The following is a 19,537-nucleotide window of genomic DNA, read 5'->3' on the forward strand; positions in this document are numbered from 1 at the left end:
CACATTGGAATTCAACGGAGTGAAGAATGGATTCAATCTGATATTTTAGAAATTTTTAGTCGCCTATCAGCCATTGATCAACATCTGTTCACAACTAAGACATTTTATTTGATTTGGAAGCAAGACTAACTTGGCTTGGAAATTTTTTATTCCTTTCAGACGGCTCTCTGCATTGCTTTTCTTGACCTTCACTTTCATAAGTGGGAAAGAAAATAACATGGGCAAGGTGTTCATAAAGACTAATTGTATGCTTTATTGGTAAAAATGAAGAAAGTTCCCACGAAGACTTTAGACCTAGGAAACTTCATGCGATCTAAATCTTCAATTTCCAAAACTCATCCCTTTTTGTTTTCTTGTCTTCTTTGTCACCTCAAATAGAACAGTTAAACAGATGGTTGGATAGCTTTCTCTAATGGATAACTAATTTGCGTAAAGTGGCACAGATTTTCTTGTTAAACTCCATAGTGCCACACAAGTTATTTATTGCTCATTAATAATCGAGTGTTAAGGAGATAATTAGGAGAAAAAAATATTTTTGTTTGAATTTCATTACTTGCATTTCCCAACCCATGTGTATGTATGTGATTAACTTGGAATCTTGAGTTGACCGGCTCTCCCTTGTAGTTTGGTTTTTGAAAGTTATCGTTCATCTATAGATCATGTTCAGGAGTGTATCCATGATATAAAAATAAAGTTATTTATTAAATTATCTCTTCATAATTTAAAAAAAAAAGTAAAAACATGATGTATTTGGTTTTGATCGGTGAATCTGTCATAATTAAATTACATGAATTACCTAGCAAGGTTTTTTATAAACTAAGGAAACATGGTTAAACCCAATAAGATACTTGGGTGGCATAAATTGATCGACTTAATAGAAAGACCCATAATTTTTGATAAGTTTATTGAATTGTACTCAAATTTATCTAGGATGTTCCATATACCTAACTTTACAAGGGGACGACTCGCTATAACATGCTGGTGCTCGAAAGTCCTCCAAATTAGACTTGGAGTGTGTTATTTAGGCTAATTTGGTTTTTTTAATTTTGAATTTTCTTGTTTATTTAGGATTTTTTTTATTATATTATGATTAAAATTGTTGTTTATATTGTTTTTTTAGATTTATTAAGGAGATACAAATCTCTAGAGAAATAAAATACTTGAAGATAAAATATTTAATAATAAGATCTCAAATTAGAATTTTAAAGTGATGATTTTATTTAATAAAATTCTATATTATTTACGCTTCTAGTTTTTCTTGTTTTTCGTGTACGTCGGGAAACAGGTAAAGTTGAAGAGAGAGAGTAATCAACCGTTGACAAAGATCGGTCACGTTATGTAATTGAATCATTAAAATGTTGATCGGAAAAAGGTATCCATAGATAAATGTTGCTTCTCCTTCGCAACATCTCCCGATGAAATTGCCTGTGACTCGCATTTGCGTAGGCGTACCTGCGTGTATAGTTTACTGCTTTTGTTTTTTTGTTTGAAAAATAAAGATTTTTTAGTGTGTTGGATGCTATGGGTGTATGTATTTGCATTTATTTACATGTTAAGAATTTTAATTTTGCCTTCAATTATTTTTTTTAGGCATATTTGTCCACGTCAAAAGTACTGAAACTCCATTAGAGATTAAAAAAAAAAATTCGTACTATTCACAACAAAGAGTCACTACAGACCTCCACCAACACCGCAAACCCAAACTAACTGACCAATAACTGCTCACCAAGTGGCATTATATGGTGTGCAACCTGAAACACCTTAGATCCCCTCTCCCTTTCCAGCTCATCTCCATTAGCCACCAAGATTCTCCTCGTCTTAGCCGAGCCACTATCCACAGCCGGCAAACCCGTCTCCGGCTCTCGACGCTTAGTCGTGACCCTAACTGGGTCCGGCTCATTAGACCCAATCTTATGTGGAAAATTAAGCAAAGCCTTCGAGCCACGCATTCTATAAGCCGCCCTATCATAAGCCAAACCCGCTTCCTCCGCGGTCTCGTAAGTCCCAAGCCACACTCTTGCACCATTCTTAGCCGGGTCCCTAATCTCAGCCGCAAACTTCCCCCAGGGTCTTTGCCTCACTCCTCTATAATGTCTCCCCTTAGCCACCACCTTCTTAGAAACAGCAGCTTCATTCAATCCAGCTTCTTGAACCAGTTTCATGGGCTCGGCTTCCGGCTCCGGCTCATATCCCGGCTCGGCCTTAACGACACTTGTAGTTCTTGTTATTGTTGCTGTTGCAGTGGTGGCAGTGGGTGAAGTTAGGTCTAACGGTGACCATCCAAAACGAACAGCATCTCTGAGGGAATTGTAAATGACCATATCTTCAGAATCATCCACTCTTAATGGCAAGTCACCCCATGTCTCGGTTAGGCAAGAAATGAGAGAACTAAAGCTTGGACTTCTATGCTGACGATGATGAGACAGAGTACTAAACTCGCACAATGAGGTAACCTCGTTCATTTCTGTTTATCTTTTGTGGCAATCGAATTGAGGTAGAAGGTGTATGATTAATTTGTTGTGTTAGTTTCTGCAAGCGAGAGAGAATTGTGATTGTTTTGCTAGAGGAGAGGAGAAGGGATGAAAGAAATCATAGACTCCAATTTAGAAGAAGATGGGGGATTTGATAAGGGGGCGGTATATATATGTAGTCGGAGAAGGAGGGGGAGGGTGAGGGGGGTGAATGGCAAGTTGGTGGTGATATTTTGTCGTATTTATTTTAATTATTCTATTGCTAGTTGCCAATGTGCACTTAATTGCCTTTTTTTTTTCTTTTTTGTGTGTGTTTCGATGAAATTTCATTGCACAAGTGGGCAAATGGAGAGGGGTGGTTGTCCCTTTGTTGATAATGTGGGAGGGTGATGCCATTATCTGACGTCATCCCTTCGCCATAACCCATGCTCGAGGTCATCTAGAAAAAGAATTTTTGTGTTACACATTTGGCTGAGGTGGAGTGGTTATGTCCAAATAAAAGTTTCACTTTGGTAAGAACTGGGTTGTTTCTAAGCAATGAAGCATGAAGAACGAAGATATAATTCCAAATTAACTCATAATTATTGGGGCCATTCCTCGAGGATTATGGGGGCAATTCCATAGTAACTCATAATTATTGCTCGTTGATATTGTAGGATGAATGGAATTGACCGCAGTGGACAAGTAGGAGCGTTATCAGACCATTTGGCTTTAAATATCGCTCCGTACAAATGGCAGCAACTTGATTCATCTAAAAGAATGGACATCGCAAAAGGGAAGGGACAAAGCGTGATAGGGACGTAGTGTAGGTACATTAGCCCTAGCCATGATTCACGACTTCCTGAGGATAAGAGCTACAAAGTCAATCTTAATAGTAACCAACAACCACTATAGATTTCTGTACAATGTTAACATCCAAAATGGAAAACCATGTCCCACGTGTTTGGCTTAAGAAAACATCTTATGGTATTGTTTTTAAATTAAGAAAAAAATACAACAAATATCAATAAAAAAAAAACATGATTCTATGATTTTTACACGATTAAAGAAAAGAATATTAATCTAAGAAGATCATTTAAAGACTTTAATAAATAAATAAATAAATATTTGTTCTCATTGAATATTTATGAGGAGTATTCTTTAAAGAAAGAATTGCATGTTAGTTTATATATAATAATTCACCAAGTAATTTTAAATATCACCATAAGAAGTATAATCTTGTTAAAAAACTATGGAACAATTGGATAAATTTTAAAATCTTATTTTAATTATTTTATTTATAGTGAATTTTAATCCAAACAAAAATACAACTTAAAAAAAAACTAAGAGATCATTTAAAAAGAGGTTATGCACTTGAGCTTGAGAGAATGCCCCTGATGTTTGGGCTAAAATAAAAAGTCATAGGCGCGCTTGGCTTTATTCTTCTTTTTTAAACAAGGGATGGCAAGGTTTTTTTTAAAAACAAACAACATGTCGTTTATCAAGTCTGTTGATGTGTCCTCCACTAATGTAGTTTAAAACCACCTCTAATATCTAGAAAGTTATGGTCCGAATTTCAGGATCTTAAAAACCTAAATCTCAACCTATTTTCACCTAAAATTACCTCTAGAATATCCTAAAAACATTAATAAATTTATTTTCTTATCCCAAAACACCCCATGTCACTTTAAAAATAAAAAATCAAATTAAACAAAAACCTTAATAAATTTATTTTCTTTATCCCAAAAACACCCCATATCACTTTAAAATTAAAAAAATAAACTAAATCCAAAAACTTTAACGTATCTGATCTTATTTTCCTGGCATATTTGAAAGAAAAAATCATCTTAATTGAACATACAAGATCGATATCTTTTTTTGTCAAATTATGGCTGACCAGATTTCTCTCTCCTCTTTCTTTTTTAATGACTTTCCCTCTCTTATTTCAACATATAAGATCTAAATCGTGAAAAGAAATTGAAGTTTTGGATCAAAAGGTAAAATCTTGAAATAGCAGGTACCAAATATATAAAAAAGTCCAATTTTTAGGTACCGAACTGAATATTTTCATGCCTTTTGAATAGTAAAAACTAAAAAGAGCTCTATTTTTTAAAGGTGCTAATTTTGATCCTTATTTTTTGAATCTCTCAAACTATAATCTAAAATTTGATTTGGTCATATTAATCTTTAATTTAACGTTAAAATGTCCTTGGACACATAACACACACAAAAGCATGCAATATAAAACAAAATTCAAAAAATAAAACCATGATTGCACCACTTTTAAGAATGAAATTGTGAAGAAAGAAAAATCAATGACCGAATTGAAAAAAAAAGGGACTTAAAAGGGAAAAAGTGGCTATAAACAATAACATGAATAGGTTAATTATGGTTGATGAATAGTGTTTTACTACAATAAAAGAGTGATCAAACTTAGTTTATCAGTAGTAACGACCTGCAATCATTTAGCCTGTATTATTTGGCACAGAGGTTGGTGGCGATGGTAGTGGACCGAGTTTTTGGAGTTTTGAGATTTTAGGAGTGACGAAGCTTTTGAATTAGTGAAAAAATTGAGAATGTTTGTTTAAAAGTGAGATTTAAAATTAATGTATGGAGTAGTCAAAGTTTCTTACACGCATAAGTTATACACTATGTGATTGTGATGCTATAAAGTTCTTTTGCAAAAAACAAATATCAGTAATAAATATTTTTAGAGGTGCACTCGTATATATTATAATTATAAAAGAAACTAAAATATAAGGTATTTTTCTACAGTGTTTTGTACTGTTTACAATAAATATAAAATATTGTAAATTGCATTGTAGTGAATAGTGCAATTATGACATGAAAAGTTTAATTTGGTCCTTGAAGTTTTTTTTATTTTTTTATTCATATGATTCTTATAGTTTTAGGAGTTTATGTTTCACTTCTAAAATTTCTACCTTTATCATGTTTCATTTCTTGAATATTGAATGAATAAAGAGAAATTTGTCAAAAAAAGAAGAAGAGAGAAGGCAAAAAGATTTTGAGTGACCATATTTCATCCATAATAAAGGTAGATTTTAATGTCCACATATTCATTTTGAAAAGGAAAGTTTAATAAAAATGATTTTATCTTTTAATCGTGCCGAAAGAAAGTAGATTAAGACCCGAGCTTTTTTTTTCATTCATTTTGATTTTCAGTTATTTATACTAATTAGATAGTATTATGAAAAATAAAACATGGTTATTGATGTTCTTATGATGTTTTAGAGTGTTTTTAGATGAAATTAAATTTAAATAGGTTGTAGAAATCTAGAAACTTAAATCTTATTTATTTATTTTTAAATAAAAAACTAGGCAAACAAGTCTATTAGGCATGTCTGGCTTGATTTTTTTGGCCCCTCACCTTTATTTAAATTAATTATATTATTTTAAAAAAATAGAATAAGATTCACTTTAAGTTGAATTACTAAGATAATATTTACAAATTTATCCTATTATTCCATGATTTTTAAACAAAATTAGAGCTTCTATGGTATATTAATAATTATTTTATTAATAATTAATATATTGACTTGATATCTAGATTTTTTAATAAAAAAACATTGCTCATGAATATTCATTGAAAACAAAATATTGATGTTGTTATTGTTTTTTGTAAGTTTTTTATTTAATTGATTTAAATTAATTATTCTTTTATTATTTTCATACGGTTACATAAAAATTATTGAGACATGGTTTTTTTTGTTTTTTTTATAGAAACTTGCTTTTAAAATCATAATAATTTTATATTTAGAAAACCATGCTTTTCATAAAAAAAAATTTATCAAAACAAAAGGAAATACATGAATATAAAAACCATTATAGTTTTTATGAATATTTATCTTAGAGTTATTGAGTTTTTCTTATATATATATATATATATATGTTTGAGATTTTTATGAATATTTATTAATTGTCCTAATGTTTTATTCAAAAAACCATGCAGTTGATAATAAAAAAGGCATGGTTTTGTAAAAATAAATAAATAAATACATGAATATAAAAAAAGGAATTTTGACTAAAAACACATTTTTCAAGAATTTAAATCTTTGAATTCCTTAAAAAAAAAATCTAATTGCCACAAAATTAGATAAAAATAACCTCGCGTCATTGCGCAGGCATAATGACTAGTGTATAAAGAAAATAGTAAGGGTGATTATCAGTTTAAACGGATTGGTTTGGATAAAAAAATCTAACTAAACTGAACCAAAATGAATGAAAGAACTAAATTGATGCAGTTAGTATATTAATTGTATTTGTTAAAATCTAATAAGTTCAAGTTGTATTTATGAGCCTTTAGTTGGGCTCTTGATTTAATGTGTCTTTAGTTTATAATATGCTTTTTCAGTTTGCTTTGATTTGTTTTTTCAATTTGGTATGGGTCAGGTGGGGTTTTTTAGTTTTTAAAATCTAAAATCAAATGGAATGGATCCAAATATTTTTAAAAACATATATGTAATGGAGATTATTCAAGAAATTTAAAAAATTATTTGGTTAAATTAATCTCAAGTCAGTTTTGTGAATATTCTCAATAATTTAATTTGCTCACTCGAAACCTATTTGTTTTTACATTTTAAAAAAGCTTTCAAAAAAATTGAATTTTTTTTTTGTTTCAAATTAATATTTTTTTTATGTTTTCAAATCATTTTGATGTGCTGATATCAAAAATAATTTTTAAAAAATAAAAAAAAATTTATTATTTTGATACATTTCTGAGTTAAAAACACTTTAAAAAACAATCGTAACCACATTTTCAAACAGACAAAAGCCTCAAAGTTTCTCAATAGAATGGTGGGGTTTTGATAGTTTCGATATTAACATGGATTTGGACTTGGGTGGGATCCGAATTATTTACTTAAATTAAAAGACCCAAACTATATAAATAATAGAATGTGCTGGTAGTGAATCAAAATGATCTAATAATTTTCAAAACACAAACTATAAATAATATGAAGTCAAATGTGTACCTTCCGAGCTGTAACTTCAGAACTCAACCGTTGTTTAATGCTGAAAATTGAAGATTTGTTAAGAATTGGCATGTGGTAGATCAAGAACATGATCTTGTTCTTATTTTTATAACTAAAAAAAAGGCTTGAAATTCTAATTTCATGTTTTAAAATTGAAAATTGATGGTTTTACGTTGAAATATTAGTCGTCGAGAAACCTGGGTGCTGCGAGAGATGGGTTTGGTGGGCGACAGATTATCCATGTAATGTTATTTATACCTTTATATTGTTGAAAGCGAAAAGATAAAATTCTCTTTATGAAATCACAGCTGAAAATTTAGACTCTCCCTGGTCCTTGCATGGATCATTAATAATAATAATAATAATAATAATAATTCAGTTTGAAACATCACATCCCAGAACAAGAAGCAATATTCCAAGTTGCAAACTAATGGTTGGCGTGTCAAAACTCAAAACAAGTGAGATAGCCAATAACGTACAGCCAGATGCAATTAATTAATATTCATTTTTTTCAAACATTTGAAATTGAACAATCTTTATTATATTACATGGTCTTGATGTTTGATTCAAAAGTTTCTCTGCTTCCTGTTTCTGTATATATATTCTCGCCGTGAGTAAGATTTCTTTTTCATAAAAAAAAATATATATACAAACTTTTTCAACGTATTTTTGTAGTAAAAAAATTTCTTAATAAAAATTAAAAAATTTATGCATATATATAATTAAATAAATTAAAAATTATATGTGTTAATAAATAAAAACAAATTACAAACAATAACTAAAAAAATAAAAACTATATGTAAATCAAGATAAAAAAATCACAAATAAAAATTGCAAGCAAAACCTCAGCCACATAGATCGGCCTTCAAGCCTAGGCTTGTGTGTCTGGGATGAGTTTGCTTTTTATTTTTTAAAAGGAACAAATGACATATTTTTTTAAAAAAATATATGCAGTCGACAAGCTAAGATTTTGGCCACCACTGTGGCGGCTGGAAAATCAAAACAGTGCCTATTTTACCTAAAAAACTCAATTTCTAAGTCATTTCAACCAAAAACACCTCACTAACACCCGCGAACCAATTCATCAGCTTAAAATACCCAAAAAAGGGTAAAAAATTCAAAATTAAACTGGTTTAGATTCATCTTTCTTGGCTTAGATATGTTTTTCAGACAATATTAAAGTTCTAAACAACTACCATTAAGCCTTTATTATGTCATGGAACCCGTGGACATAAAAAAAAAGTCATTTTGGTGATAAAAAATGGCTTAAACAATAACTTTCTCTCTCATCGATGGAATACATGAACCTCTCTCTTTCCTCTCTCTAATGAGGGACTACAAAATAATACAAATAAACTTTCATAACAAAACTATTTTTTTTTAATTTAAAGGGATCTAAATACTATAATTTGTGTTATTCTTAAAATTTGAGGACCTAATTGTATTTTTCATAAAATATCTGGCACGCCATGCATGTTAGCGTCTTTTTTATTTTGACCTCTTTTCTTTCAATTTCACTTTTTGTCTAAAAAATAAAAAATAATTGATCTTTAATTAGAATTAAATCATTAAAAAATTGAACTTTGAGGACTAAAATAAATGATTAAAAAATTCAAAGTATATCCACTCTGCCTGTTATATAAGGTCCTGTTTGTTTTTATGTTTCAAAAGCACTTTTGAAAAAAATTGAAATTTTTTTATTTTTTATTTTACTTCATATAAATATGTTTTTGATGTTTTTAGATTATTTTGATGTGCTGATATAGAAAATGATTTTTAAAAAATAAAAAAAATTATTTTAATACATTTCTGAGTGAAAAATATTTTAAAAAACAACCACAAACACGTTCTCAAATAGGCTTTTATGTGTTAACAATATCAACTACAATTAAAAACTCACAAGAGTGTGTTTGGTATTGTGGTAGTTTTTGTGGTTGTGATTTAAAAAAAATTGTTTTATAAAAAGTACTTTTAGTTGAGGTTGGTTTGATATTTATATATGTTTGGTTAAAACTGTGGTTAAAATTGAGGTTGAACAAAAAATAGTTTAATATCTTTGATTAAGAATGTTTTTAAAATTGAGGTTATAAAATAAGTAAAAATACATATATATTAATATTAATGGTTTTAAATTTAAATATTGTAGATTTAATTACTACTAGTACATCATAAAATAAATAGTACTTTATATAAGATATTTTTTATTATTCTATTAAACCATCTACAATTCTATTATGTACAAAATTCATTCAACAAGAACTACAGTTTCCATGATTTTTTGAGTGTGCAATAAAATTAGATAAAATATTATTAGGAATAAAATTGAGATTACAATGCTAGTGAATTTAATTTACTCTACACTAGTTTTTCGAGAAAAAAAAATATTGTTCACATGACAGTGCAAGTAAATTTAATTCACTCTAAACTAGTTTTTTTTTAAAAAAATTATTGTTCGCATCGATATGAACAGTGCAAGTGAATATTAATTCACTGCACTGTTTTTTTTTAAATAAACTGTTCACTTAAAAAACAGTGCGAGTATAATTCACTGTACTGTTTTAAAAAAAAATTCATTTAAAAAAATATACAGTAAAGAAAAAAAGCATCCAATAGCTGCTTTGATAAAACCTGAATTTTAAACATGAAATGCACTGGTCCTCATAAAAAATAAATTACATTTTTAACTTTATCAAACATTTGTTTTGATGTAATTACTTCAAACGCAAAAGCAGCACGCAACGAAACAGCTACCACAGCTACCGTGCGGTTGGTGCTTCTACACGGTCGGTATTCCATAAGTTGTTTCGTGCCGCAGAGTTTTAAAGTCAACTACTCAATGAAAGCTGGAACCTATGAAGAGAAATGAATAATTCTCGATTCACCCAAGAACGAACACTTCTTAACTAATAAACTGAATTCTCCTGCAAACGCAACTTATTTACAAATTAATTCAAGATGAAGATTTAAAAAATAAAATTGATCTATAAAACTATTAATATCACATCATTTTGAGTAAATGTAAGATATATATCTTTTGCTATATTAGCTCCAGTAATTAGCGAGTTTGTTTTCCATATTATTACTTGGTCTGAGTTCAAGACGAGTTTATGAAAAATAAAATCTTTCTTATATTGTATTTAAAACTCGATTAAAAAAAATTCGATTTTGATTTATAAAAGCTAACTCAAAAAAGTTGCCATTGCTGGCGTGGAAAAAACAATTGTCGTTTAGGAATAGCCCAAACCACAGGGACCAAACCAAAAAATAAAAGAATAAAAAAGCCCATTATTAAAGCTAAAGGTGAGCCATATCTGTCGTTCACGTGCATTGTTTAAATTCGATTGGACAACTTGGAGGCTAAGAGCGTTTCACGTGCTGGCGCGTCTATTACACGTGCCATCCAATCTTTTCCTTTCCCCTGCCTCAGTCCCTAGTTCAATCTCCAAAGTTTAATTAACGGGAAGAAAGGGAATAAAAAAGGAAAGAAAGGGAAACAAGTCATGTGCAGAACATGCCATTCAACTTTCCAATTGCTCTATAGCCCAATGAGCCCGATGGACTACTCTCTACTACTCTCTTGCCTAAATAACAGTTTAAGAATGTATTACGATTGCTTTTCAAAATGTTTTATATTAGTATATTAAAATAATCTGAAAACATTATAAAAAATTAATTTAAAATAAAAAAAAATTAATTTTTTTAAAATATTTTTAAAATACAAAAACAAACAAAATCGAACTGACTCCAAACATAGGCTCGTCCCAACAGCTTAGGAATCGAACCCTCTTAAGTAAATTCCCAAGAAGCCCAGCAATTAGCACACACTCTCATGGCTTCTTTCAAATTATTATTATTATTATTATTATTTTAGGGGACTGAAATTATCTATAGACTTCAGTATTCCATGCCATGGGCTTCGAATTGAATACGGGCTGGGCTGAGAAGACAAACTGGGCCTTTGAATGACAGATGAGCGACAACTCAATAATGCCAACCCCATGATTATCAAATATTTTCTCTTACGTTAAGCAACCTTGGATTGGAGGGTCATTATCAATGAGTTGGTCTCCACAAATCACAGACCAGAAAGCGATTAAGCTTTTAAAAAAAAAAACATCAACCTAACCTTGAAAAATATATCTTAATTAACTAAATTTTAATTTTGTTTTTTAAAAATCACCGGTTCGAGTGCCATAAATTTTAAAGTCATTATATATTTATATAATCATTAATTTTAGAATCTTGGAAAATTAATTGAGGTGTACGTAAGCTGGTTTGGATATCTATTATTAACAAAAAAAAAAAAAAAAAACAAACACCAATGATAAGTATGGTGGATAAAATCTTAAAGAAAACATGGCAAAAAAAAAAAAACACTAATGATAAACAAAGAGTGTTTGTGTGTGTGTGTGTGTGTGCATGTCCAAGTTCATCATCGAGGGTCCACACCATGGCCACAAATTTAACACCAACTTGCTAGCAAGTTGATGTGGGTGGGGCTAAGAAATTTGCAAGTGGAAGCATGTTTGCTATGCTTGCGGCCATAAACAACAAAAAGATTATTGAAAAGCTTGCTCTTTGGGTGACCATAAAGTCAATATTCAAACCACGTGGTTATTTGAATTTGGTCTCAAGAGCCACAGTTTTGATCAGCTTACGTTTCCCTCAATCTGGTTTACATATGCATTTGGGTTGTAGATAATTTCATGAATTATTGTCAATAATTTTTCCAACTGGTAGCACACCGACTCTATAGATTATTTATTTTTCTCGAAATAATATTAATTAATTTAGTTCCGATCATTTAAAAAAATAAAAGAAATATGTAGAAATCCCCCCATTAATTGCTCCCTTTATCAAAAGAGAAATATAGCAAAGCAAATTATAACCCTTTGTGAGGAAACCTGGTTGCCTGTTCAATGAAGGAGAAAGTGTGAGATCCTCCATTGTAGCATTGTCATCTTCGCTCGGCCGATAAGTTAGAAGATTTCCCGTGCTCTCCAGTGATCTGATCAAATTAATATCAAGTATATATCTTCTCATTCCACGTGTAAATAAAAGTTAATTTGTTTTCTTCAAACGCAAGGTTAAAGCAGTCTTGAAACATTGTCGTCAAAGAAAGAGTCAATAAGTTGAAGATTAAAAGGCAATAAAAAAAAAAAAAAAGAGATTCTTACAGCTTACGAAGACGTCTATGATCAATGGACGAGAGAAAGATAAAAGTATCCATGCCTACTACTGCCTACTACTGCCTACATCAAATATTTTAATGTTCTTATCTTGAAATTGTAATTCCCCTCGTGGGATTTGAATTAATCCAATTAGCCATGTCGACATGGAATATTTTTATGATTCAATCCTGACCAGACACTAAACTGGTAAACACAAGTTTCTTTTTTTTAATCTTAATTAGCTGTTGTCATTAGGTTATACAATCCAAGAATTCAAAACGACGCTTCGAGAACATTAATTTTAAATAAAAGAGTTGTGTTTCTTTTGGCAAAGTAGTATTTATTTTGTTTTTTTCCTTGATTTTTTTCATTAATATATTTTTTAATTTCATCGTTTGTTAATTGTAAACTAAAAAAGAGGGATTTTACTATATCCTTCCTTGCGAAGACCTATTCATTAAAATAGTAATTTGTTTTTTTTATTTTATTTTTTTTAATTAATATTGTGTTTGATTGAGAATTAGACTTGATAATTTGTTTCGGTTTGTTTTTCATTAGATTATCTTGGTCTCGTGACCCGATAATAATGTTTAAAGGTTAACTCGGGCTGGCTTAACTTATTTTTATGTAATTTTTTTAATTAAGACTGTTACATTAAGTTCGACAATGACAATAGAGAATCTTAATTTTTATGTGATTTTTATGTAATTTCAAAACCAAAATCACAGATCTGACAGGTTAACTTCGATTACATCAGATCATTTTTTTTTATTTTTTTTCTATAAAGTTATTTCAGTCTAATGATCCAGGTTATGAGTTTGGTGGATTGACTTATGTTGTTTTTTATGTTTTTTTTTTAATTGATTTTTTTAAAATTTCATCGTTCAATATTGAATTGGTTTGGGATTGAAATTTGTAATTTGTTTTGATTTGCTTTCATAGGGTTATCTCGGTCTTATGATCCGAGTTACAAGTTTAACATGTTAACTCATGTTATTTTTTTGGGTTTTTTTAATTTTTTTTAATTTCATCCTTCAATATTGAATTGATTGAGAATTAAGCTTCATAACTTATTTTGATTTGATTTCTATAAGGTTATTATAGTCTCATAACCCGGGTCATAAATTTGACACGTTGACCTCAGTTATCTCAAATCAATCCAATATGTTGTTATTTTAATATTAAAAAAATATATCATCTTGAAATTTTGTTTAGTCAAATATTATTTTTACGAGTTGTATAGATTATTTTTTAACCAGTAAAGTCGATCAAGTTATATCGAGTAAACCCTCACATGATTTAATATATTTTTCTGCTAGAAAAATTTTTTAGCAACATTTGAATTTTTTTAACATTTAAAAAAAAAATTAACTTAACCCACAACTAGTTAATTGCATATTCGGCTTTCCTTATCCTATTCGTGAACAATTAAATTCTTTATTTATAGAAAAGCATGGATTTATTTGTTAGAATGGAAAATTACATTCTTCTTTTCTTTTTTCTTTTTTCTTCTTTTTCACATATTAAATAAAACAGAGTTAAAGAGTCAGATAAGCAGAGTTACAGTGAACCTCACAGTAAGAAGCCCATAGAAATGTTGTCGCTTCACGGCTTGTGGATGGAAGGAGCCAGGAAACACAGTTTACCAAAACCACAGACCCTACGAGTAATAAAAAAATACTACAACGCCCACTACAAGACAAGACGATCAACCTAGCTAGACCTCCTGCTCTAAAATTCCACTTTGGATTTTGCCATATGATGCTTCCTCTCACTGGCCAGGAACCTCAAACGAAACCTCCCTCCCCGCTGTGTCTTTCTTGCTTCTTAAAATTCTACCCTTTATATATATACGCTTCTCACTCCATCATTTCCACTCTCAAGGAAATCAAACCTTCACTTCTCTCCCATTCTTTGAATTCAATTTCCAGTTTTGCAGCTTCAACTCTTTATTTCTGATCTTAAATTTCGACCCTCCTCCAATAAGTACCCCAGAAAACAAAAGAAAATTAGTAGAGAAATTAACCCCTCTATCAATTATGGCATCTTTTGATGAAGCTTCAGCTTTGGAACTCATTAGGGAGCACCTCTTGACTGACTTTGCTTCCATGGACAGCTTAATCACCAATCTTGATGATCTTTGCAGTACTTCCAGCTCCTGTATTACTACTGACTACATCAAGACTGAATCAACAGAATTCGACCCCTTTAATCAATCAGAGCACCCACAACCTAAGCTGCAGAGTCAATCTAGCATCGAATCCAAGCCCCAATCCTCACCAAAGTCTCCAAGCACTCTAAGCCAGAGAAAACCATCCATGATCAAGAACATCGCAATTCCTCCACCAGCAACCTTGAACATGACCCCACAAGTAGTACAGCCAGTGGTGATCAAGGCAGATGTTTCAAGTGAACAAGAAAGGCATTACAGGGGCGTTAGGCGTAGGCCATGGGGCAAATATGCAGCTGAGATCCGTGACCCTAACAAAAAAGGAGCTCGTGTATGGCTTGGAACATTTGATACAGCCATTGAAGCTGCAAAAGCTTATGACAGTGCTGCTTTCAGGCTACGTGGAAGTAAAGCAATCTTGAATTTCCCTCTTGAAGCTGGAAAGTCTAATTCTCAGCAACCTGAACAATTCTTGGAAACTTCAAGCAAGAAAAGAAAGATTGAAGAAATAGAGAGTAGTATGGAAAGTACTGGTTCTGTGATCACTAATAAGGTGGCGAAGAGGGAAAGTTCTTCGCCGGAAACTGAGGTCAAAGCAGCGGCTACGGAACCATTAACGCCGTCAAGTTGGAAGGGGTTCTGGGATGGTGAAGTCATGGGGATATTTAATGTGCCACCATTGTCACCGTTATCTCCCCATCCTTCATTTGGGTATTCAAGGCTGATGGTTGTTTGAATGATTGACGGTCAACATGTCGTTTGGATGGTTGGTTTGCTGTTTACTCAATTAGGAAAAATCTGATGGCCAAAAGTGTCGCCGATTAAGTAGAGATTAGGAAGTTTCTATACATAGCTATATATAATTAGTAGGGTTCATATACGCAACTATGATTGCGTTTGTTGAAGATGATAAGTTTTGTAAGATTGCATTTCTTCTTTGATTGCATTTATTCAATGGAATGGATTTTGTATTTTGTTGTCTAAAAGTCACAAAATGATAAGTCCATTTATTTAGTTTATAATAAAAAAAAAATTACAAAAAGCTAAACTTGTAAAAGATGGAAAAGCAATCCTCAAAACACTTATTTATTCAATGGAATAAAATTTTTAGATTGAATCTAAACTTGACAATTATTAAAATTAAACTTTATCAAAATTAGTTAAGCATACTTGTAAAAAATATTCAATCTAAATTTTTTATTGTTGTGATGGATTAATCCCTCTTTTACTTGACAATTCTAACATATTTTTTTTAGATATACTTTTAAACAATGTTCAATAAATTTAAATAAATTATATTTAATATTTTTTTTATAAAAATTGAACCTAAGATTTTTTTTTTAAAAAAAGAATGAGTAGAAAAACAAATCTAAGAAAAATCAACAATAAATGAAGGAAAACATTCAAGAAAAATCTAGACTCCTTTACACCTATACAAAACACTTATTTATAAAACCCGAGAATCAAAACATTAAATACTTATAATTAATGAATCTTCATAACTAATGAATGTTTATAATTTGTGAATTAGTAGTAATTATATTTGATTATTATTATATAATTAACATATTAGTTCATGTAATAAGATATTTTAAAATCTAAAAAAATTATTGACCAAACAATAATTTAATAATTTAATAGTAAAATATTTTTTATTAATCAAACTTAAATCCAAATTCATAAACCTACAAGCTTAGAAGGTATTTTTAGTGTGAATCTTTAACTTTTGCTATTTAAATGTTTTTTTAGATAATTTTTCATTTATTTTTAATTGATTTTCAAAAATATGTTAATGTTTCATATTAAAATGCTTATATGGTTACAAATCTAATGATCTTAACTCTAAATATGAGTAGATCTTGTTTTTTTTAATTTGGCTGTAATAGACCCATTTACGTATTTTATAAAACCAATTCTAACATATTTCCCTAAAGTTAAAACTTTTTTGGCTTATCTATCAGAATATCTCAAGCTAGAATTATCTCAAGCTAGTTGATTGAAACTAACCATCTTAGTCAGGTTTTACGAAAGTGTCTCACACTGAAAAATTACATTCACAAAAAAATTCTTCACCGCTAACCTCTCCATGAATTTATTGACATTGATCAGCAATTTTCTGTATACTCTTATGCTGGAGATTTTTCTTATTGGTTTGACTGACAAGGAGAATTTCTGGAGCAGATATGGAAGCTCAGGTGAATGTTGCCTAAACATCTTGGTAATAGCTAATTGCTTTGGGAGTTTATGTATTTTGAGAAGGGAAACATGCCATTGATGATACTTGGCACAAGCAAGTATTAACTGAAAAAGAAAAATTTATCTGACTGGGAAAGTGAGGAACCAAGTTCTGCGTTCATTAAACCAGGTTCTGCACAATGAATGCAGCATAGCAGCTTTTTTGTAGCTTCATAAATTTAGCTCACTGACAAATTTACTTGACTTCCCTCAAGTATGCAAGCAACTAAAGTTTCTATTAATTCATGTGTGCCTTGTATGCTATTAAACTAGAAAGAAAAAAGAAAAGAAAAAAAGTTGACTAAAAGCTACCTTTATGAATATGTTACCAGAGAAAAGTTTGACAAAATAGTTGAGAAATTGCTAAAAGCAGAGCTCTTCCTTTTCTGTACGTTTCTAAACTAGAACTTGTTTAGCTCAATTGTAGTACATGAACATTGCTTCAAAGGACATTTTGCCTCCCCTTGCGCATCATCATCTCCTAACATTTGGGGTCTTAAAATGACCACAGATGGAGAGTCTCTTTTCCTTGTTTTGTCCTATTCTTGTAAGGGTTTCGAAGGTAGATGAACAGAGTAAATTGGACCTCAAGAAGGTAAAATTTTGGGAAGTTACTTCAACTGTACTTCGCTATTTACATCTCCATTACTCATCAACTAGACTGATCAAGAACAGAAGACTAGTAAACGGACCTAATTTATGCAGGTTCATGAATGCTTATGTTGGCCCAGATAGCTGATGAATCAAAGGGATACCATCAGCCTTTTCACAGCCTTGCATCTGGTCAATTTACTTCAAATTTGGGAAGGCTGACAGAGAGAAATGATGTGGGATCTTTGATGAGCTTAGTTCATAGTGGAACCCACCATAACTAGCCTAGTTGCTAAATCTGCCCCCCTCCTAAACAAGTCAAGACGTAAACAGACAACATGCATAATAGACACCAAGCACAAGTTGTGCATAATAGACACCAAGAACTCACACTAGACCAAAACTAGATGATATTTTCCTCCCGGCCCAATTTGAAACAAGCCCCAGTCCCCCCCACCCTCAACTTGTCCCCCTTAATGAGGATTTGGATAAGATGACCCGAATCCAGCTCCAAAACTTGGGTAAAAACCGTGTGCTATAATGCTCCACGATGCAGTAAACCTGCTGCATCTAATAAATTCAGGGAGTCCCATTTGATGTTGATTTTCCGATGCAAAGGTAGCAACTAGGATCCACTCCCTATATATAAAAACTAATTGATTGCCACCCATATTCCATATAACAACTTTTTTGGCTCATTTTTTCTGTCTCTAAAAAATGGCAACCCCGGAAGAATCCTCAACATTAGAACTCATAAGACAACATCTTCTTGGAGACTTCATCTCCACAGACGAGTTTATCAGTAATCTTGAGTCCAGTATAGCCAGTGTCTCTGTCAAACTAGAGAGCTCCCTTTCTGGGTCAGAACCCAACTCCCCAATATCCGACCAAAGTTACCATAGTACCCCAGAAACCTATAGCTTTGAAATAAAACCTGAAATCATAGACTTCACACCTCCTGAGCCCGTGTTTTCAGGTTCAAGTAATCAGTACCCACCACCTGAGCCTGTAAAGATGACAGATAAAGGAGAAACAGTAAGGCATTACAGGGGGGTCCGAAGAAGGCCATGGGGCAAGTTTGCAGCAGAGATCCGTGACCCTACCCGGAAGGGAAGTCGGGTTTGGTTGGGTACTTTTGACAGTGATACTGATGCTGCAAAAGCTTATGACTGTGCTGCATTCAAAATGAGGGGCAGGAAAGCAATCCTGAATTTTCCTTCGGAGGCTGGACTATCCATCCCGCCGCCAGCCACAGGCAGGAAGAGAAGAAGATCGAAGGGAGAAGAGGTGCTGCCGGAATCTGTTGATGTGTCAACGGAAAATTGGAATTTAAAGTGGAGTGGAGAAGTAGAGGAGGGTGTTTCAGATGAGGAGCAACTGTCACCGTTAACCCAAGAAACCATGTTGGCAAGGCTTTCTTAAAATGAACAAAAGCTCACCACGTCAGCCATGCTTATGATCAGAGAAACAAAATCTAATCCATAGTTGGCTTGGAATCAAAACTCGTCCACCTATCGAATCCCCTCAGATTGAATGTATTGTTTGTGTAAATAATCGTTTGATTAGGGTGATGTCGGAGTGTTAAAATGTAAATGTTGGCAGTACCATGAATGAATGAACAGAATTTTGTCAAAAAATCTAAAGCATGGGTGTGCCACACACGCCTGGAATCTCGTGCCTTGTTCTATCTCTTTCCATTTTGATTTTCGTTCCGTGACTCGGTCCGTGAAAATAATCGCAACGTTGTCAATTCTAATAATTCCATCATCTTTAAGTAACGCCCCATCACCTGAAAGACTTCTATGCCTAAATTCCTAATGTTAATCTCATAAATTGACTTGGATATTTTCTCAAGCGATGTTGTCTTTTTCTTTTCTATCGAGAAAGATATCTACCCAAACAGTGGTGTCTTAAAGTGAGGAATATACC

At 31.6% G+C, this 19,537-nt stretch overlaps 3 protein-coding genes across 3 annotated transcripts; 2 read left to right on the plus strand and 1 right to left on the minus strand.

Annotated features, from left to right (window-relative positions):
• Positions 1 to 1,595: 1,595 nt before the first annotated feature.
• On the minus strand, positions 1,596 to 2,673 carry LOC7465355 (ethylene-responsive transcription factor 2). The gene has a single exon (XM_002304556.4). It carries the CDS (start codon positions 2,460 to 2,462, stop codon positions 1,704 to 1,706), a length of 759 nt encoding a protein of 252 aa, XP_002304592.4. The 5' UTR covers positions 2,463 to 2,673; the 3' UTR covers positions 1,596 to 1,703.
• Positions 2,674 to 14,080: 11,407 nt separating this feature from the next.
• Positions 14,081 to 15,753, plus strand: LOC18097072 (ethylene-responsive transcription factor ERF105). Its single transcript, XM_006385763.3, has one exon. It carries the CDS (start codon positions 14,652 to 14,654, stop codon positions 15,516 to 15,518), a length of 867 nt encoding a protein of 288 aa, XP_006385825.1. The 5' UTR covers positions 14,081 to 14,651; the 3' UTR covers positions 15,519 to 15,753.
• Positions 15,754 to 18,123: 2,370 nt separating this feature from the next.
• LOC18097074 (ethylene-responsive transcription factor ERF106) lies at positions 18,124 to 19,441 on the plus strand. Its single transcript, XM_006385765.3, has one exon. The coding sequence runs from the start codon at positions 18,326 to 18,328 to the stop codon at positions 19,028 to 19,030; it is 705 nt and encodes a 234-aa protein (XP_006385827.1). The 5' UTR covers positions 18,124 to 18,325; the 3' UTR covers positions 19,031 to 19,441.
• The last annotated feature ends 96 nt before the right edge of the window (positions 19,442 to 19,537 follow it).

The sequence above is a fragment of the Populus trichocarpa genome, chromosome 3, assembly GCF_000002775.5.
Source record: "Populus trichocarpa isolate Nisqually-1 chromosome 3, P.trichocarpa_v4.1, whole genome shotgun sequence".
Lineage (NCBI taxonomy): Eukaryota > Viridiplantae > Streptophyta > Magnoliopsida > Malpighiales > Salicaceae > Populus > Populus trichocarpa.